Genomic DNA, 21,703 nt, shown 5'->3' with positions numbered 1-21,703 from the left:
CTCTAAGCACCGCCTTCTCCTCCTTAGAGTCTACATAACTCTGCCCATCCGAGGTATCTTGTTCCAGTTCATTCGATGTCGAGTGTGTGATGAACTTCACAGAGGTGGTTCTGGCAGGGCACACAGGTGTTGCACTGTGAGGGGTCTCTGTGGCCTGGGCTCTTGAGTCAGAGTGTGCACAGTTGCTCTGAACTTGTCACTGCACCTGACTTCAGTGAATGCTGCTTGCAGCACCTACAGCGGGTTCAAGACTACACAATGAGGATATATAAATACTTATTAACCTGCCAGCACTAATGTCCATGAAGAGGGAGACAGCCTTCACTGCACCTGTCACTGTGGGTGTCTTCACAACTGCTCTCTTGTGTGGCCAGGCCTTGCTCTCTTCCTCTATGCCTCATATGGCTGCAGCTGAGTCACAAACACAGTCAACAGTAAATTCTTTTTTTTTCATTTTTTTATTTTATTCTTTTTTAATTAAAATTTCCGCCTCCTCCCCGTTTCCCATTTCCCTCCCCCTCCTCCCACACATCGCCCCCCCACTCCCCTCCTCCTCTCCCCACTCCTCTCCCCCTCCCCCCACTCCATTCCCCCTCCCTCTCAATACTGAAGAGCAGTCCAAATTCCCTGCCCTTCTGGAAGTCCAAGGTCCTCCCACTTCCATCTAGGTCCAGGAAGGTGAGCATCCAAACAGGCTAGGTTCCCACAAAGCCAGTTCATGTGTTAGAATCGAAACCTAGTGCCATTGTCCTTGGCTTCTCATCAGCCTTCATTGTCCACCATGTTCAGAGAGTCCAATTTCATCATGCTTATTCAGTCCCAGTCCAGCTGGCCTTGGTGAGCTCCCAGTAGATCAGTTCCACTGTCACAGTGGGTGGGTGCACCCCTCATGGTCCTGACTTCCTTGCTCATGTTCTCCCTCCTTCTGCTCCTCATTTGGACCTTAAGAGCTCAGTCCATTGCTCCACCCAACAGTAAATTCTTAAAGGAAAGTCAAAGCTGCTGTCCAAGAAGAAGCAGAGTCAAACAGGAGTGGGAAATACTATGATAACAACACATAGTATCGAGGGCTCACCGGCCAGGCCCTGGCTGAAACACTTCACACGAGGCGGCAGGGTCAACCCCACAACCTAGGAGATGCATAATGCTGCCATCCCTAGAGCAGATGTTCAAGGAAGAGCTGAGACACAGAGAGCTCCTTCTCTACTGCAGGATGTAGAGGGGGGAATCTATATATAGAACCGGAAAATGACTCCAAAACTGCAATCATCTAACAATCAATAATTTATTTTTAATTAGATGGTATATGAAGGAATAACATGAATTCATAGAAAATGTTGCTGTGGGAGCTCCTTCCGCTCCTTCAGCCAATAGCCTTTAAGATACCAGCCCACTTGGGCGTGGTCTCTCTGGCTGGAAAAAGCAGCAGTAGCCACACGCTACCTCTCTTGCTTCAGACTCTGCTTCTGGCTACCAGACGCTTTTCCTGGTCGTGCAGGGGGCTGTTGTCTAGGATGGTGATCTGTAAGTTTTTTCCTTTAAATAAATAACCCTTTTATTAATCATAATTCCAAACTGGTGTGGGATTGTTTTGTGACTTACTCCTTTAAAATGTCAGCAACTCAGTCCTATAAGTATATTTCATGTGGATCGGGGAAGAACTTAAAGAGATGGAGACAGTGAGAGGGAGGGAAAGAGACTGGTCCCACTCCCAGAAAGGTGGGAAACAAAGGACCTCTTGCCTCCTGTTTCCCCAAGAACAGTAGCACTTTGCCTCAGCTCTGGGAATCTGCAGAGCTCCATCTCATTTTTCCAGAAGTCCTGTGTCTCCCTTTGTGTACTTAACTCCTTCAGCAGAGCAGAGGAGAGATAGAACACGTGACCCTGCCCTCAGTCCACAGTGGAGGGGTCATAACTGGCAGGACACTTGGAGAAAGAGTATCTGGGAGGCTCTGGCCTGGAGCCAGGTCCTCCTGCTGAAGGAGACAAGAGGAAACCCCAAATCTGACCATGCTGCCCTGCCTTTGAAGAATGGGGAGACACCCCCCCCGCACTCTACACAAATGGCTGCCCTGCCCTTGAAGAATGGAGAGAAACCCTGCACTCTACACAAATGAGCTGATAGCAAATGCAGACAAGGAAACCAAGATCACTGATTGTTTGGAAAAAGCACAAAACTCCCGTGTTAAAGTATGAGCTTCAAGACGAGGAAAGTGGTTCAGTGTGTAGCTTGTGTGAGGCTCCAGGTTCAGTCCCAGCAAAAATGAGAAGGGGAAGAAAGAGTGAGAGCTTTTGTATTTATTTTTATTAAAAATAAGAGCAACAAAAGCATATAAAACAAGACCAAACATTATTTAATCAAACTAACAAGACACTCTGTACATCATATTCCTTTATTCATCTCTCCTGCTTCCCTCTTACCCTCCCTTCCATTTTGCAGATTAACCCAGAGGAAAACAATGCTTTGAGTTTCCAATAAACACAACAAAGAACAAGGGTAGGGAGAGTTGCAGAACTCCAGGATCAGCCCAGCGGGCCCCATCCAGGCACAGGCAGACCACAACACAGGGTAGCAAGTGTTGGCACAGGTCTGCCTTGGCCTTGGAGGAGCGTGTGGTTCTGGCACACAGAGTACTCAGTGGATACAGTGGCACAGAATCATGGAGGCGCAGCATCTGCTATGGACACGTCACCACAGCCAGTTCCGAGTCTCCAATCAAGAAGTGCCAGGGCAGAGAACAATGGGAAAAGGGGGCACTATGCTCAGGGCTTCCACAGAGGGATGATGGCACACTCTTGGAGAAGAACTGGGGTCTTTAACTTGTTTATCCATTTCTCCAACAAAAGTCTATAATATCTACTAGTATTTAAACACAGATCACAGAGCTGACACAGGCTACCTGGCAGTGAGGAAACTCATCTGCTGCCCTGGAAGAACTTCACAAACCAAAAGAGAATAGATATACCTACAAGCAACCTAAACCCTTAAATAAAAGGAGTACTCACACATGCACACGTGGGTGTGTGAGCAGATGAGGGAAGGGCACCCTGTCTGGGCTGTACACGAGCAACGGAAGCTGTCAGACAAACCACAGATGCCCGAGTACCAAGCAGAAGGGCAGATAACTAGGGAACCTCACTTGGCTGAGAAGACAAGTACAGAACTATGTGTACAAAACTTGGGGGACAGTGGTGGATGTCACCAAGAAAAGATATGGTCATCCTAACCCAGGAAATGAACAGGTGAAGCTTTGAAATGAGAGAACAATGATGCTAATCTAAGGTGGAAGGTGAGGACCAATACCCAGCAGGAGGAAGAGCATCCTCAGAATGGGCTAAGATCCTCCTTCAGTGCTTGAAGTGAGGCCACGTCTTGATGATGTTATATAATGCCTGTCCAGGAGACAGGGTATTGGACACATCACTGTGGCCCATTAGCAAGTAGTTGGGGGTCAGGTACCCCTTGTCCACAGCACACTGGATCAGATCCTGGGCTGCTTCCAGAGCAGCTTCATTGGGTGAGGAACCTGCAAAACACAGCCAGACCATTGTTTGTAGGATCCTAGCGTTCCCAGACCAGAACGGAACATGATTTCAAACCTGCCCAGCCTACCACTAAAGTAGCATATTTGACTGTTGGCAGCCAGTCTTACAGAAAGACAGAGTGGCAGATCAGCATTTCATGGGTCTCAACTCCAAAGTTTTCCTGACTCTGAATTGCTGGTCCTGGAATTACAAATACAGATCTGAAGGACTCTGAAGCTTCTCCTGCTGCAGACATCTGTCCTGCTAGTTCTTTAGTGGGAACATGTTTGTCCCCTAAGGGACATTTGGCAATACCAATTCTAGGTTGACAAAAGTGAAGGAAGTAAGATCACTCTTATTGTCTAGTTGGGAGAAAGCAATAATAGTGCCAACCGCCTTTGGATCTGTGACAGTGAATGATCTCATCCAGAACATCAAGAGCAGTGAGGTTTACAGGCCTTCCCCACAGGTTCGGTGCTCAGCATCCCCTCACCTGCCCTGACCCCCAGCTAATGCTCATTTTCAAACCAGCCCGAATGAGTAGCAGTAATAATATCTCACCGTCCCAGAGGTTCAACAGTTCCCTAGCTCTAGGCAGAAGCACTGAGCAAAGAAATGAACATTTTCAGTGCAGCCAAGGCAGATCCCTAAATCCCTGCCTTGGGTATAAGACTGAGCTGTCTAGAGTTGGTACCATGAGAACCAAATAGGATAGGTTATAAAGAGGAACTAAAATCACTCACACAGGCATTCCCCCTGGCTTCACCCATTCATACCAAAGGAAGGGGCGAGGGAGGAAGGGAAGAAGGGAGGGAGGGAGGGAGGGAGGGAGGGAGGGAGGGAGGGAGGGAGGGAGATCTGTGAGTATGAAAGGTGTTTTTTGAGTACCTATTCTCTCTAGGATCTGAGGGTCACCTCCAGCCACACTCATATAAATACAAAACTTCACCATATAATGCTTTAGATGATACCCAAATCTGACGTCTTTCTCTCCTCAAACATCACACAAGGATCTCAACTACCAAAGCCTCCACTTACCTGTGAAGACGCCCATGAAGGTGATGCTCAAAGCAATGTCATCGTACCCATCCGTGCGGGAGCCTTGACTATTCCAGCCCACCCCTTCATAAACACCACCATCCTGGCCCACGAGGAAGCTGGAGAACCACAAGAGAGGTGGAGATTAGCATGAAAGAGGGAGCATTCTTGGTTTGACATTCGCCTTCCTGATGTGGGAGTGATTTTTTTTAATCTGTTGCTTTTATTGGTCAATTAATAAAAAAAACTGCCTAGGCCCATTTGATAGGCCAACCCTTAGGTGGGTGGAGTAAACAGAACAAAATGTTGGGAGAAAAAAAGCTGAGTCAGGCAGTCGCCATGATTCTCCCACTCCTGACAGACACAGGTTAAGATTTTTTCTGGTAAGCCAGCTCGTGGTGTTACATAAAATATTAGAAATGGATTAGATTAATATGTAAGAGCTAGCCAATAAGAGGCTGAAACTAATGGGCCAGGCAGTGTTTAAAAAAATGCAGTTTCCGTGTAATTATTTTGGGTGTAAAGCTAGTCGGGTGGCGGGACGAGCCCGCCGCTCCACACAACACCTTCCTCCATGGGTTCATTCATTCTCTTAACTACTCCCCAGCTTCCAGCACCTGGTGTGAGCCATCGTCCTTGTGAGGGCCCTGCTGCTGGCACCAGCTGGAGGAGTGGGGCTCGAGAGGGACCCAGACTTAAAACCTTTGCATATTTCTGGGGAGCAAATTGTCACAGTAGCTGCTTTGATAAAATAAATTATTTAGCAACTCACCCCGATTTCCCAAATTTCTAATCATCGGTTTCCATGAAGTTGAACCTGTCAACCTATCTCTTCCATCTCCAGACATCCTCTTCTTGGGACTTCCACTGTGATGGTCCACTCCCCCTCTTATCTGGCAGATTGGTCTCTGTGCCTCACCCTACACACTCTCAGAACTGACCTATTCATTTCCTTGGCTTCTTCATCATCCATGAAAGTGCACAACTCACATCGGAACCACATCTCAGCTGTTCTTCTCTGGGTTAGCATCGCAGAGATAATCACCACCCGCTGGCTCCAGCCCAGGCCTCATCCACTCATTCCATCCACTGGACAGCCAAGGCTGGTGCGATGTCTCGCAGCCACTTTCCCGACATAGTCCTGCACCTTAGTCACGAGCCACTCACTTTTTTGAACTTTAAGTGCCTCCACTTCTCCTGGGACATCGCACCCTCTTCCCCCTGTCAGCATCTTGTCTTGCCTGAATTGTCACATCTTCAAATCTCACTGCCTTCGGGTTCACACGCACCCATCTGTTCCCAAGGCATCAGTCAAGGCATCTTCCTAAATACAAATCTCATTGTGCAAAACCCTACTCTTAGTTCTTTGCACAGAACCCAAACTCCCCACTTGAAGATGCACCATTCTTCAGAACATGCTCTTCTGCCTCCCAGCCTCACCTCTCACCACATCCAGTATTGGCATTTATGTGATCATAAGCAATTTCTCAGCTCCCTCCTCTGAGACACTGTTCTTCTGCTGGAACCCAGGTCTTTCCCTGTGTTTGAAACACTCTTGCTGCTTCCTCCTCTATTTTGTGCCACTCCCTTCTTGGACTCCAGCTAACAAGTTACTCCTCCAAGGACTGAGCCCCTCACTGCTCTCCCTGCAGCCTGCTCGTCCTTCACGTGATCTTCATAGTCACACTTGACTCACCTTGCTGAAACCTACTTTGTAAGTTCTTTTTCCCCGTCACTGAAGTCTTAGCTCCAGGAGGGTAAGAATCACCTGTGCTCCCACAGGAAGCATCCCCAGAGCACAGCCTAGAGCTGGGAGGGGGAAATGAGTGTTTGATCCTGAGTTCAGTCCCTCTCCAGGATGCTGACAGGATGCACAATACAAGTCGAAAGCCTAAGATAAGGTAGCTGCCTTTTGGAGCCTGAGTAGGAAATAGAAACTTCCATCCTCAGTATGAGATTTCCAAATTCATATTTGATGTTCACATCTCCATGACAGTTAAGGAGAACAACATCGGATTATCCTGAGTGGAAGGACCTAAAATCATTTGGTAGGTCCTAATAGGTAGCTAGGCGCAATATTTTCTCCCATCTTTAAAGCACTTCACTAACATGGAGACAGAGGAGAGGACCTTAGAAGAATATGCCATGTGACAAATCCAGCCGAAGCAAGCACATTGCACACTGGTGCCTGGCAGGAGCAGTCAAGACAAAAACACAGTCCCAGAGGTTAATCCACAAATTCCCTAAGATGGCGACTCTTTTTACTAGCACATACAAACACACCACATGAGCTAGTGCTGACTTATCCTTAGGCTTCAAATTTAGTTTGATTGTTTGTGATGAGAAATGAGTGAGATATTCCGGTGTCTTATCTTCAAGCTCTGGAAACATCCTCTGGTGTTTTGCCTGATTCATGGCCATTTTGTTTTCTATGTAGGCCAGTCTTAAGTGGCTGTCATAAAACATAAGTGTTCTTGACCAACAAAACTCAGTCATAGAATCTTGATATTCTTTTAGATTACACTAAATGAGAAGGAAAGGAGGGAAGGAGGAAGGAAGGGGATGGGATAGGAGGAGAAAAAGAAATGTGTGAGGAAAAAGACAGACCAACAGACACAAGGAGAAGACGGGAGTAGAAATGTAGGGGGAGGAAAAATGCCCTCTCACTGGTTTCACATTCTTTATTATAGAATTGCGGACCTTGGCACTGAAATTAATGGATGTTGTCCAGTCTCTCCATGTAGGAGAGACTCTCCCTCTGAGTCTTAGATGTGAAGAGCTGTCACAATAACACCAGAAGAAGCAAACCGAGCAGAGGGCAACACCTGAGCCACAGTGTAATGAGAAGCAGCTGCGTTAAAACAGTGGCCCTGGCGTGATCTCTTCTACAGAGTTCAATCTCTCACCCTGTCCCTTCCTCTAATATCTCGTCAGAAGCCTTGGAATCCATAATATCCATATACTGCCTTTAATAGCACACATGTTTAGAACATGCTTGGAGCTGTGACTGCCCCTTATCTGTCTCCTGAATAAGAGCACACTCGGGTTGGGAAAAAAGCCAATTTAAGTACCCATAGGTCTTTCATATGGTGAATTATGAGTCAAAATTAGCTCCCTTTTCTCTCCTGTTGAGAGATTCAGGTTCCCTGACCAAAGGAAAGCAGCCCCTATCCTTGAGATCACTTACTTATACCCAATGTCACACGCATTTAGCCTGTCCAGAAACAAGGACTGGAGATCTCGGACCAGCAGGCGGCACTCATCCGGCTTACTGCAGGTTCTCCCAGCAGAGTGAAGGATGATGACATACTTTGCAGGGAGAGCCATCTTGGAGCAGTGCGCCTCTCTTGCTCCCCAAGCAGACCGTGGAACAATGCGGGGGCAACCTGTTGTTGGGTAAAACAACAAAACCAACAAGACATAAAGGATTCATTTTACCACATTGTGCCAACCACGTGGCTACTGAAAGCTGCTGTGACCCTCAGTGGGCTGAGATTTCCCTGTCACCCTCAGAGCCCCTCCCAGTCCTGACTGTGGGGTTCTGCTCTAGAGTACTCTTGGACTGGTCCAAGCCGCAAATACAGAAGTTGTACTCCAGAAGTCTGTCTGACAAACACTTAAAACCCTTAAGCAATCCTCGATATGAATGAATGGCAGCAAGTTCAAGGTAGAGATCAAACTGATTCGAAGCTCATGATAATAAGAACAAGTTTCCTCAAACTTCATTAAGCCCAAGAACAGGCTGAAAGTTCTTACTGTTTTGTTTTGTTTTGTTTTCTCAAAAGCTTCAGGAAGTCACTGACACTGATCAGGTTCCCTAGGCCTCGCCTGTCTCCACACATATATAAGCAGTAAGGAATTCTGAGATCTAAGACCACCAGAGGTGCTTGGGAGAAGCCGAGCCTGGCTGAACCGCCTGGAGAAGACACCCCGACTTGTTGAACTACCTGCGGGTTGTGCAGTGAGCTCCAGGTGTGGGTGGCCACCGGGGCTGGAGTGGGCTTTTGGTGATAAAGCTGTGTCAGAGTAACCTCTCATCCATACTTCTGTAATAAACCCTAGTAAATCTCACTGGCTCAGAGAAGTGGGGGGTTAGGGGCTGGAGAACTGGCCCAGTGGTTAAGAGCACTTGCTGCTCTTGCAGAGGACTAGATTCAATTTCCAGTACTCACATGATGGCTCACAAGTACATGTAATTCCAGTTCCAGGGGATCTGATGACCTCTTCTGTCTCCTATGGGTACGAGGCTCACACATGTGTATGTGTGTGTGTGCACATGTGAATGTGCGTGTGTGTATGTGTGTGGTGTGTGTATGCAAGTCACTCACACACATAAAACAATAAAATAAATCTAAAAACTCATTGTCACTGCTTGTTAACCCAAAACAGTACCTAACTTGTCTGAATTATTTTTAAATTCCTCCTTTAATGTCAGTGTGACAACATCAAGTTACGTTACTTTCTATATTTATAAATGTGTGTTTGTGAACAAGAACTGTGCATGAGTGTACCCTCTCATTTTCTATGCCTATTTTCTTCTCGAAAAATTTGAGTTTGGGGGGTTTGTTATTGTTGTTGTTTGGTTTCTTAAGACAGGGTTCCTCTGTATAACTCTGACTGTACTGGAACTCACTCTATAGACCAGGCTGGCCTCAAACTCAAGAGATCCACTGGCCTCTGCCTCCCAAGTGCAGGGATTAAAGGCGTGTACCACCACCACCCTGCTCATCCTGAATATTTTATCTGTTTATTGTTCATTGTCTCCCCCAACCCCGCCCCCCTGCACCCCCCCGCACCCCCTCCCGCACAGAAGCTCTAGGACTCAAAGATTCTTGTGCTGTGTTCCTTAGATCCAGCTTTTGCTGACGAGGCAGAAAGACTGTTCACACAACACCACTCACACGGATGTGGCTATTACTGTCACTGCAGCTAATAGGAAAGAGGCGGCCTGGGGGGTTCCTCTCGAGGTCTGCCAATACCAGCATTTCAGAAAGCTGGTGACTACACGGCTATGGGGGACCATGTGAGGGAAGCCGGGAGAGGTCCTTGCTGCTGGCATTTGTGAATGCCATCCTAAATGGCAGACTGGAAGGACCAGAAGGGGACAGGGCCTCACCTTTCTTCTGTCTCCCCTTCTGTGGAGGGGCCAGGCAGTTTTCACTTTTCACAAGAAGTGGCTGGATGTACTTGGGTGACAAGTGGCCCTTCTTCACAGCATGGGAAATCAGGCCCTTCAGAGCTGAGAGAGCAACAGGGCTGGGACTGTGGCCTGGAAGAGAGTAGATTTATAGGGAGTCCCTGTCTGGCCTAGTGTCAGGGTACAGAGAAAAGACATTGAGCACCCCAACAAGCCTACACCTGCTAGAGGAAACGATGGGGCAGGTTCTTCCCTCAAGTCAGAGGGGCGAGGATGGAGGACCTGCAATAACAGGGCTCTGAGTGGCTCAGGCGGAAGTGCCAAGATCCCAGTGATGTGCTAAGACTTCACATACGCCCACAAGCCCCATCCACAGGAGGGCTTCCAGGTAGCTCTGCCCAGTGAGCCCCACCAGCTAACACTGCCATCTTCCCAGCACAAACTCTGAATCAAATACTGCTTGGGACCCCTTTGTTCATGGAGAAAAATTTGGAATCTAAAAAGCACATGCTTCAAATCCCAAAACAAGAAATAAATCTAAAAATTAAACAGGCACTCTGGACCCCATACTCTGTGAAAACAGCCCTCCTCTTAGAGTGGAAAATTGAGGCTCGTGTTCCTTCCTTCCTCAGAGTCATTGGGGTTAAATAACCTTTGGGTTATTTTGCTTCTCTGAAACTTAGGCTGCATACTGTAGTAACGAGAAGGGTAGAATCTACCTGCACGATCCCAAAGGGTATGGAATAGGAAATGAGAAACTAGCTATCCAAAATACGACAACAGAAATCAGCTCACAGGTTGGCCTTTTGGAACCTATTCCCCATGAAGGGATGTCTCAGCCAGCCTTGATGCAGGAGGAAGGGCTTTGTTGACTCCCATGGGAGGCCTGCCCCTTTCTGAAAGGAGAAAGGTTGGATGAAGGGGGGGGGGGCGCGATTAGACAGGAGGAGGGGATGGGGAAAGAGGAGGGAGGGGAGACTGGTTGGTGTGCAAAATAAATGAAAAAAATTAATAAAAAAGAAAAAATCAGCCCACAGACTCACGGGTATGGCCTTGACTATATATCAGGATGCAGGGTAGAGGAACTAGATGTCAGAAGGCAGGGAGCTGGACATCAGGATGCCAGGTGCAGAAAACCAGATGTCAGGATACAGGGTGCAGGGAATTGGAATCAACAGACTTGGAAGAAAATGAAAAGCTCGTGGACGCTGTGATGTCCCAGGAGGAGCCCAACACAGAACAAAGTTCACGGGTCCCACCCTGCTTTGAGATTTTTGTTTCATTTTATTTTGCTTAGATTTTTTTAAGCGAGAGAGAACATGAAGTTGGATGGGTAGGGAGGTGGGGATATCTGGGAGGAGTTGGAGAGGGGGAAACATGGTCAAAATAAATTATATAAAAAATTAATGAAATTAACTGTCAACTTGAGCAGATCTAGGAGACAAACCTATGGACATGTTTTCTGAGCGGGCTCACTGAGATAGCCCACCCTAAATTCAGACAGCACCATTCAATGGATGGAATCCTGGGCTGAACACAAGAGAGAATGGGGTGAGCACCAATCCTCCAGTTCCTAGTGGTAATGTGATGTAACCAGCCACTTTGTGCCCCTCATGTGATGACCGTTGCGATGACTTATCTCCTCACACTGAGAGCCTGAATAAACTCTTCCTTCCTTAAGCTGGTTTTATCTGGCATTTGGTCACAGCAGCAAGAAAAATACCTACTACAGAGGCATCAAGGCGGCTTTTTAGAGCAATAGACAGAAAATCTAGGAGTGAGAGATAGAAAGACAGCGGGAACACCTGACCTACAGCCACCAACCTGTTCATCCTGGAGGGAAGGTGTGACAGTCACTAACAGGGGCAAAGCCTGAAGAAAAGCAGAAGAAGGACCTGCAGCTAGAAATTGGGAAGAAGGAGGGGGACATGACTTGCCCAGAAAGCCTGGGAGTCTGAGGAAAAATGTAGCAGAGCCAGAGAAGGAAGCCGCAGCAAAAGGAAGAAGGGCATCACATCGTGTGTCCTGGAAACCAAGGGAGAAGAAAATGCAAGAGAAACTGGCTTTGTGGAGATGCCTGAGAGGGCAGCAGAGCTTCAAGAGAAAGGAGCAGAGAACCCTTTGGAGGACAGTCAGCTGAGGTGTCATTACCTTCCTGGGCGCCAAAAAAGGCAATGCCTAAGGAGATGTTGTTGAAGCCTTGGTCATGTGATCCTTGGACATTCCAGCCAACGCCTTCATACACTCTGCCGTCATCCCCAACCAGAAAGCTGTGAGCAAGGAAACAAATTTCTGACTGGTACCAGCTCACATTCCTGAGAGGCAAAGCTACCCCCCAGGCTCACAGGCTGAAAAGAGCTCAGGGCAGGTTCACTAAGAAAGTGTTTGCATGGATTTCTCTGAGACAATAGAAAGCCCAAGTCACGTATCCTCGTCTTTAACACTGAAAAGGACCCACACCCACACTCCATGTACCCCCTTGCCCAGACACTCAATCTGTATATAAATCATCCTGAATACTGAAAAGGGAGAGGGGCCTTGGGCTACCTGCAGAAGCTACAGTTGACCTAAACGCAATGTTAGTCTCCATGGACTCCGCACATCCTCACAACAGCTCCCCTACCTCGCACGGAAGGCACACTGCCCACAGAGGGCTGTTCACTTGCTTTCTCCCTGCCGGATAGCTTCCTACATAAATGCAGTGTGTGACACACAGACATAGTGGCAGGCAGTGTGTTTAGGGAGAGATTCCAGAAGCCAGAGAGATAGAGCAGGGAGTAAAAACTGAAGAGAGACATCCAACAACCTATACCTCGGAGTTAACTGAAGAGTAAACATCCAACACTGGACCCTGACTGCCAGTCACCCACCACGTCTCTCTGAAGAGCTGTGTATATAACTTTAGAACCCTCCTTTGGAAGGGCTGGGCTGATGAAGTTACCTTCCAACTCTTGTCCCCCAGGGGCCAATCCTCTGAATCACAGAGGCCTTGGAGAAGCCTGATGTGGGAAAGTGGAGATGCTGTGGGTGCTTGAGGCCAGAAGCCATTGCCATTACCATGGCCAAACTGTTGACAAGTGGCCAAAGTCAGATAGGAGTCTCCTAGACTAGCTGTTGGGGTCATAGGTGAGATGGTTGCCCAAGTCAGATAAGAGCCCACACCGGCCGTGCGGTGGAGAGTACCATGGACAGAGGCTGGTTGAGCTAGTTTATTGCACTTCAGAAATCAAACAGCCTCCCTACCTTGAGAAAATGGTGATTCTTGTTCTGCCGGGCTCAGACCAGTAGATGATAAGAAACACTCAGGTGTAAGGAAGGACTCTGTAAACTATGTGTTGGGCAAATGAAGAGTTCCCAGTAGCATTTAAAGGAGCAATTACATCTTGAATTTCCTCCTGCATCTCAGAGGCACGGACTTCATAGAGAATTATATCGGAATTTCATGAAGGTTTTTGAAAACTATTTATTACAAAACTGATAGAACCACAGCCAAAACAAATGAGGAAAATAGGTCAGAAAGAACTATAAAGAACAGAGCAGGCTGGACTGTATGTCTGGAGGCCTAGGTTCACCACTTACTTGTAGGCCACATCACACCAGCTGTTGTAGATGTGATAGGCCTGCAGTTCCTGAAGTTTCTGAGTGCAGACGGTCTGGTTGTGGCACTCTAGCCCAGGGACATGGTGCACGACAAGGATATCCGCTGGCCGGCTCAGCTTAGAGCTGCAGCCCATTGCTCTTGCCCCCCATTCCTCACGAGAGACCATGACGAAGACGTCTGTGAGGAGATGGCATGTCAATCAGTGCATCCGACATTTGCCACCTGAGCTGCACCTGCTGCTCTGAACTTGTTCTGGCCCATGCTGGTGAAGATGCCCTGGGAGGGTATCAGGAGGAGCTCACACCTCCTGCTCACTGCTGTACGCACTCCTTGCAGACTCTCATTCCCAAGGCAGCTGAACTGGATAGTTTGCTCCCCGACCTCTGAAGTCCCCACCATCAATGCACTACATTAGGAAATAGGCCCATGCCAGCCACTTGTCCCCATTCAGCCCTCGTAGCCTCATTGTGCATGCACTGGCAATTTCCTCTGTGACTTCCACTCTCCGTAAAGGATCACACCCCCTCCTCAAACTCAGGGGCTCTCACTGGGCAGCGTTTTCATCTTTGACCCATTGAACTCGGGGATTGGGTCTCTACCCTGCATACACTCTTTCTCCCTTTTGATAGCATCCCTATATCCCAAAAGCCTAAAAAAGCACTTAAGCTGCCTGGTCAGATACATTTGATGCTATCCACCCTGTCCCAGCTGGCTGCGCAGACCTGAGATGCATCTCTGGCCACACAAGAACCCTGGCAGATGGTTAAGCCTCCTCACCATCATGGCGTACTTTCCCTTCCTCCAGGAGCTGGGTGATGTTGCCAAGCAGTTGCTGCAGCCCATCTGATATCTGTTGAGTTTGTGTTTTTTCCCAGGAGGAAACACCTGCAAAAAACGTCCCTGTTTTCCTCTGTCTTCAAAGAGTTCCAGAACCCTTTGATAATGGCGGGACAATGACGCTCTAGCCAGACACAGCTGCTCCTCTCCACCACCTCTCTGACTCCCTGAGTCCCCAGGCCTCCAACAAGCCCCTCTGGGATGCCCAGGGAACCACCTCTAACAGATGGTGGCATGGTTTTTTCTGATACTGACTTCAGGGAATCCCCCAGGGTGATAGTTTATTGCTACAGGTAGGGAGTCAGGCAGAGTGAACAATTGTGAGCATATCTATCTAAGCATATAGTTGGCGAAAACAATCTGGAAATGTATTCAGGCACCCAAAACCACAATGTTCTCTCTTGTGTACATATAAGAAGAAATAGTTATAATTGCCCTTCATGAATCGGGTCTACTCCTGTTCAGTGTTGGGACATCGGTCAAGCCCATGCTCCACCTTGACGGACTGTGAGAATGTCCCTGGGCACTGGTTTACATTATTGCTCCAAAGGAACCTTATTTTGTTGACAGCCACAAATCTAAGAGAGTTAAAATGCTGGTTGGAACACTATTGACAGTTCTAACCCTTGCTCCCCTCGCACCGCAAGGAGCTAAGTCAGTCCTGAACACTACCTCTCTGAATCCTCCAATTTAAGAGAGAAGCAGCCTTTTCTCAGTCTTCAGATGGAGAAACTTAAGATTTAAAGAATTTAGACATTTACTGAAAACCATTGTTTGTGGCAAGGTCTACAAACACCATAAAGCTCTTTTTCCATGTCAGGGAAGAGTACGCGTTTGGTCCAGAGAAGGAAAACTTACCCCATACTAGGAGAACCAGGGTAGAGGCGACAAGAAGCCAGGGAGGCATCCTCGGGTGGTCCCAAGTTCAGCAGCCCTGGGAGGACACTGACAGTTAGCATGGCTATGCCAGCCTCCAATGACAGCAGCTGTCTACCTACTGCCTTGTTATGGGCCTCCTGAGGGCCAGCATCTGGCTAAGACTCCTCTGAGTGCCGTGTACACAGCTGGTGCCCAACATCCCAGAACAAACACTCAGCAACTCTGCCTACTGTGTGTGTGGTTTATGAAGATACTTGCACAGTAAATCTCAAATACATCCCACCCCCGTCACCCAGATTCTGTATACACAGGAACAAAATCTAAGAATAGTCTAAGAAACTCAAGCTCACATGGAAGGGTCTAAAGCAGACATTTCCTTTTGAACTAGGGATAAAACCACATGAGGTACCTAGGGTGTAGGAGTTGGGACAGACCAGATCTGGTTGTGGGGCAGAGGACACCTGACCTTAAGACTAGTTTGAGAGAGTCTAGTCCCATCTGGAGATAGTTTTTAAACATCACATTCGAAAAGAAACCATTGAAACTGGGGGATGGCTCAGTGGCTAAAGTGTTTGCCATACGAGACCAATGATATGAGTCTGAAACTCCTGCAGCCATGCAGAAAACAGCTGAGCGTGAATGTGGCTGGACAAGTCTATGATTCCCAGACTGGGAGGCAGAGGCAGGCAAATCCCTGGAGCCCACTGTCTAGCCAGCCTTACCGAACCCATGACTCATCCACTGAGAGACCCTGTCTCATAAAATAGGTAGAACATGGTTGACAAAGACCCACTATTGAACTCTGACTTCCACATGCATACACACATGTACCCAGAGGCACACACGCGCACACACCCACACACACACACACACAGAGGGGAGGGAAAGGAGGGGAGACACATACTAGCTACATGTTAGCTATCTATCATGTTCTCACACTAAACAAAGTAGAATTACCTGGGCCCTCTGTCCCGTTGCAGCCCAGCAGGTCAGAGTCCAGCCAGCTTGCCACTCATTGCTGGTAGTTCCCTCCTCCAGCCTTGGCTTCCCGGTCTTGTACCTCCTCTAACAGGCGTCTCTTCCGGTTTTCCCTGGCTCTGGGGGCGGGGGGGCAGTCTCTAGGAATGGAGCATCCAGGCTATAGCTTCCTCAAAAGAGGAAGTGAGGGACAACCCCCCAAAAGATGGAGGACAGAGGCCTGAGACTCAGCGTCAACTCAGTTGAGAGCCCAGAAAGGAGCTCAGGTGAGACCTGCTGGGTTGAGAGTACAGGGACCCGCCCTGTGAATAAGCCAGGTTCCTCCTCCCTGGGAAAAGCCTACTTGCCACATCCTCCCTGACCTCTTTCTTCAGCTCAGCCTTCAACAGGCCCAGCTGACCCAGCCTGCTTGCCTGGTGGCTATCTCTGACATCAGTGAACTTATTGTCAATAACCGTCTGCTCCACAGATCTGAAAGCTGTCGAACAAGGTCATTTACCAGCTATTACTACAACCGCCTTCCTACCAAGGTCACCCATAGAGGTAGCACGGAAGGAAATAGAAACCACGTTCCCAGGAGGAAATTCACTGTGCCTAATTCTACCCCTGTGACGTATGAATGCATCACCTGCCCTCCGTGCTGCTACACCCACCATCGGTTTCACATTGTGACCCATGGAGGAAGCAGTCCTCACCCACTTCTGCCCTGGGGCCTGGCTATATCATCTCTGAGCAGGTTCCGTGGTCTAAAGCCTGGGCTTTCAGAGCTGTTGTTCCTCATAGAGGAAGCTCCACTTGGCTGTGAGACTCAGGCATCTTCACAGGGGATTTCCAGCCTCTCAGCTCCCAGCAGGCAAGGCAGCCTTCAGAGACCCTAAGGAAATGGCCTTATGCAGAAAGATTGTCCCAGTAAAAAACTCCCTGGGAAGTGTCACCGCAGAGCTGAGTGCCACAGCTGCACCGAGTGCCACAGCTGCACTGAGTGTCACAGCTGCACTGAGTGTCACAGCTGCACTGAGTGCCACAGGTGCACTGAGTGTCACAGCTGCACTGAGTGTCACAGCTGCACTAAGTGTCACCACAGAGCTGAGTGTCACAGCTGCACTGAGTGTCACCGCAGAGCTGAGTGTCACAGCTGCACTGAGTGTCACAGCTGCACCGAGTGTCACAGCTGCCCTGAGTGTCACCGCAGAGCTGAGTGTCACAGCTGCACTGAGTGTCACCGCAGAGCTGAGTGTCACAGCTGCACTGAGTGCCACAGCTGCACTGAGTGTCACCGCAGAGCTGAGTGTCACAGCTGCACTGAGTGTCACAGCTGCACCGAGTGTCACAGCTGCCCTGAGTGTCACCGCAGAGCTGAGTGTCACAGCTGCACTGAGTGTCACAGCTGCACTGAGTGCCACAGCTGCACTGAGTGTCACCGCAGAGCTGAGTGTCACAGCTGCACTGAGTGTCACCGCAGAGCTGAGTGTCACAGCTGCACTGAGTGTCACCGCAGAGCTGATGTCACAGCTGCACTGAGTGTCACAGCTGCACCGAGTGTCACAGCTGCCCTGAGTGTCACCGCAGAGCTGAGTGTCACAGCTGCACTGAGTGTCACAGCTGCACTGAGTGCCACAGCTGCACTGAGTGTCACAGCTGCCCTGAGTGTCACCGCAGAGCTGAGTGTCACAGCTGCACTGAGTGTCACAGCTGCACTGAGTGCCACAGCTGCACTGAGTGTCACAGCTGCACTGAGTGTCACAGCTGCACTGAGTGTCACCGCAGAGCTGATGTCACAGCTGCACTGAGTGTCACAGCTGCACTGAGTGTCACAGCTGCACTGAGTGTCACCGCAGAGCTGATGTCACAGCTGCACTGAGTGTCACAGCTGCACCGAGTGTCACAGCTGCCCTGAGTGTCACCGCAGAGCTGAGTGTCACAGCTGCACTGAGTGTCACAGCTGCACTGAGTGCCACAGCTGCACTGAGTGTCACAGCTGCACTGAGTGTCACCGCAGAGCTGAGTGTCACAGCTGCACTGAGTGTCACAGCTGCACTGAGTGCCACAGCTGCACTGAGTGTCACAGCTGCACTGAGTGTCACAGCTGCACTGAGTGTCACCGCAGAGCTGATGTCACAGCTGCACTGAGTGTCACAGCTGCACTGAGTGTCACAGCTGCACTGAGTGTCACAGCTGCACTGAGTGTCACCGCAGAGCTGATGTCACAGCTGCACTGAGTGTCACAGCTGCACCGAGTGTCACAGCTGCCCTGAGTGTCACCGCAGAGCTGAGTGTCACAGCTGCACTGAGTGTCACAGCTGCACTGAGTGTCACAGCTGCACTGAGTGTCACAGCTGCACTGAGGGCCACAGCTGCACTGAGTGCCACAGCTGCACTGAGTGTCACAGCTGCACTGAGTGTCACAGCTGCACTGAGTGTCACCACAGAGCTGGCGACTAAGGCAATGGAGCTCAAGAATTCCAGTACGATGGGACTGTGATCCTGGGAACACTTTGTTTTGCAGTGACCCAGAATGTGCTCCTAGTCAACAATATAACCCTTAAAAATTAAAGCCCAGGAGCCTGCATTCAGGAGCACCAAGAGAAAGAGCTAAGGGGTTTCTCTTGGCAGAAAACCAGGGGGACAGAAAGCCCAAGAAGAGACTAAGCAATGGCTGCCTAAAATCAGAAAATGTTCTGGCCTTTTCAGAGATCCACAAATACCCAAGGCCTAACAGGCTGAAGATGCCCTCAAAAAAAAAAAAATCTCCTCTACAAGGACATCAAGATGGACGAACGAACATCGTGATCAGAACTGACTCTGTGGGTTTAAAAATTTAGTACTAAAATCTTGATAGGTCTTCCTATCTCCTGGGTGACAGAGCCCTGTCTACTCCCCTAACCCTCATGTCTGCCATCTCTCCCAGGCTCCAACCACCACAGGACCCTTCCCATGCTCTCCTACCTCTCCTATTGCCTCAGCCTGGCTTCTTCCCAGAGGTCTACTCAGCCCTGGTGGGGCCTTCTAGGTCCCGGAGACTGTCCTTCACAGAGGTCGTCACACATTGTAATTATTGTCTCGTGAAAATGGCTCCCGAGTCTGTCTCTTGTTTGGCCCTAGGAGAGCTTTTGAAAGGCCTGAAAAGAAGTTCAGGGAAGGAAGTGAGCAAGCAGACTCTACCAAGCAAGATTCAGGTAGTGTGGCCTAAGGTAACGGTTCTCACAGACCACCTCAGAGAAACCTGGGGGTCTCCAAATCCATTTCGATGTTCATGAAGTCAAACATGGGCACCACTCATCAGGAAGACCCCTGCAAACCAATAATCCCCAGTTCCTCACCTTCCCCAGTTAGTACTGGCCCTGAAGATACAAGACAGTATGAAGTAGACCCAGCTCTGGTGAGGCAGGAAGGAGGCAGGGGCACCTGAGGTCGCAGCCTTCTGAAACTTTACCTTAAGAATGTTCTTGATGGAACAGAAACAATCATTTGTTTTATTAAATTTCAATCCTGGTTCTTTTTTTAAGACAGAGTTTCTTTGTAGCTTTGGGGCATGTCCTGGAACTTGTTCTTGTAGTCCAGGCTGGACTCGAACTCACAGAGATCCGCCTGCCTCTGCCTCCCGAGTGCTGGGATTAAAGGTGTGCGCCACCACCACCTCGCTCAATCCTGGTTCTTTGTAGAAAAAGTCCTCGAATGATCAATTTATGAGCTGAACTGGTCACACTTTTTATTGAACTGTTTTCTTCTCGAAAAAAACAGAAAACTGGCAAATTATATAGATTCTCCTAATTGACTTCATGACATACATTTCTTGAAAATGAACAAAGTGAACTTTTCATTTCAAGGAAAACAACATAAAATTTGTCAGGATATCGGGAGGCAGAGGCAGGAGGATCTCTGTGAGTTCAAGGCCAGCCTGGTCTACAAGAGCTAGTTCCAGGACAGGAACCAAAAACTATGGAGAAACCCTGTCTCAAAAATCAAAAAAAAAAATTGTCAGGATAATAAAATTAAATCTTTCAAACAAAACCTAGTATTTGGGGGAGTTTCTGTTTGCAGTCATGATCTGGTATTTTTCCAACAGGTACATTTATTGATGAGGTTAGTGGTGATATTTCAAATGTTTTATATGCACACATATGTAGGTACACACATGTAAACATGTCATAGATGGGCAATGAGATGTGACAGCATTTATATGACACTCAGGAGTCATGAAACACACATATACATATTTAAACGCACATTTGAACATGTATGTCATAGATGGGTAATGAGGTGTGTCAGAATTTAGATGACACTCATGAGTCAGTAAATCATTACTTTCCAAATGACTAATATAAAATGTTACACAATCACAACTAAATAAAAGAGTCCTTCAAGTTTGAGGATGGTAATTGATTCTAATGAAACTATGTGCAAAGAATTTATTCATGTGGTTTCATATTCTAAGAACTTACTATATGATAACTATGGTATAGTATAATACCTATATAGAATAATATCTACAACTATATTTAAAGTTACTAGCGTGTACCTCTGCCTTCCAACCACTTATCTGAGAAGATGGATTTTTCTTCCCATCTTCAACCCAAACGGAATACAGCAACATATTGAATGTAGAAATAGAAAGAAAACCTCATCTTTCTTCCCCCGAGATACAAAGAGTTTTGTGAACATTATTTTGAAGACATATTTTTCAATAGCTTTGTAAAATAAGTAATTATTTTTGTTTACTAGGTTAATATCAGTGGGCTCTTAATGCTACTTTAAATAATCTGGTGAACAGTTTAGTGTTTTTCAAATTCTAGTATAATAAATATTTAGAAATGTAACCCATAAAAGCCATCTGGGTACTCAATAATTCTCACAAGCACAAAAAAATACTAAGAGCAAAACGTTTTAAAATCTGAGGCCAGGGACCAAGGAAATGGCTCCAGCTAGCTGTGCCAGCCTGATGACTCCAGAACCCCGGGTAAAAGCTGGCTATGGTAGAAAACGTCTGTACCAGTTGCGCTCCGACAGTGAGATAGGAGACAGAGTTACCTCATGGCCCACCGAGCCAGGCATATGCAGCACAGCCACAGAAAAAAGCAAAAGATGCCATAATACCTCGACAAGCCAGAAGGTGAAAACGGACTCCCAAAGGCTGTTCTGTGTCCTCCATGTTTATGCTGTGGCATGTACACTCACACAGAACACACACACGATAACAACAAAAATGCCTGAGTTTGCACACCCGTTATTCTGGCTGGTGTGGCCTGCACTTGAACAGGGAATGTCCAGTGATTGGGGACAGGGACACAGCAGTGGAGTGGGGATGGGGAGGGAAGGAGTGGTTGTCTATTGGGCCTTTGGGAACTGAAGACAGGAGGTCTACCTGTTCTTCTGGCTAATGTGACCTACACCTGAGCAGCCCTGATACTGGCTGGATAGCTAGGAACCAGAGCCTGGACAGCCCAGATACCTAGGATAGAACCAAACAGGTCTGGAAAAAAATCTATGAAATGATTCCTATGATATTGTTTCACTCTTCGATTGGTATATAACTAGAGGTTTCTCTCTTGCCCGCTAGTTCCTAAATATCCACTCTGAGGCTTAATATTAATTACAAACTGTTTGGTCTATTAGCTCAGGCTTATTACTAACTAGCTCTTACAACTTAACCCATTTCTATTATTTTATATTTTACCATGAGGCTCATGACTTGTGACCTCATATCTTGC

The 21,703-nt window shown here is 47.9% G+C and overlaps 1 protein-coding gene across 3 annotated transcripts; it reads right to left on the bottom strand.

Moving 5' to 3' along the window:
• Positions 1-3,348: 3,348 nt before the first annotated feature.
• On the bottom strand, positions 3,349-15,045 carry LOC130889985 (peptidoglycan recognition protein 4-like). 3 transcript variants are annotated; one of them, XM_057793881.1, is made up of 9 exons: positions 14,997-15,045; positions 14,079-14,186; positions 13,280-13,478; positions 11,852-11,970; positions 9,680-9,832; positions 8,693-8,695; positions 7,751-7,949; positions 4,564-4,682; positions 3,349-3,527 (listed from the first exon to the last, which is right to left on the bottom strand). In XM_057793881.1, exons 1-9 carry the CDS (start codon positions 15,043-15,045, stop codon positions 3,349-3,351), a joined length of 1,128 nt encoding a protein of 375 aa, XP_057649864.1. The 3 variants fall into 3 exon arrangements, with proteins under 3 accessions (XP_057649864.1, XP_057649862.1, XP_057649863.1); XM_057793879.1 differs by lacking the exon at positions 8,693-8,695; XM_057793880.1 differs by lacking the exon at positions 8,693-8,695 and having other exon boundaries at positions 13,280-13,489; positions 14,096-14,186.
• Positions 15,046-21,703: the final 6,658 nt, after the last annotated feature.

Source organism: Chionomys nivalis, chromosome 18, assembly GCF_950005125.1.
Source record: "Chionomys nivalis chromosome 18, mChiNiv1.1, whole genome shotgun sequence".
NCBI classification, from domain to species: Eukaryota; Metazoa; Chordata; class Mammalia; order Rodentia; family Cricetidae; genus Chionomys; species Chionomys nivalis.
This window is presented reverse-complemented; position numbering and strand designations above follow the sequence as displayed.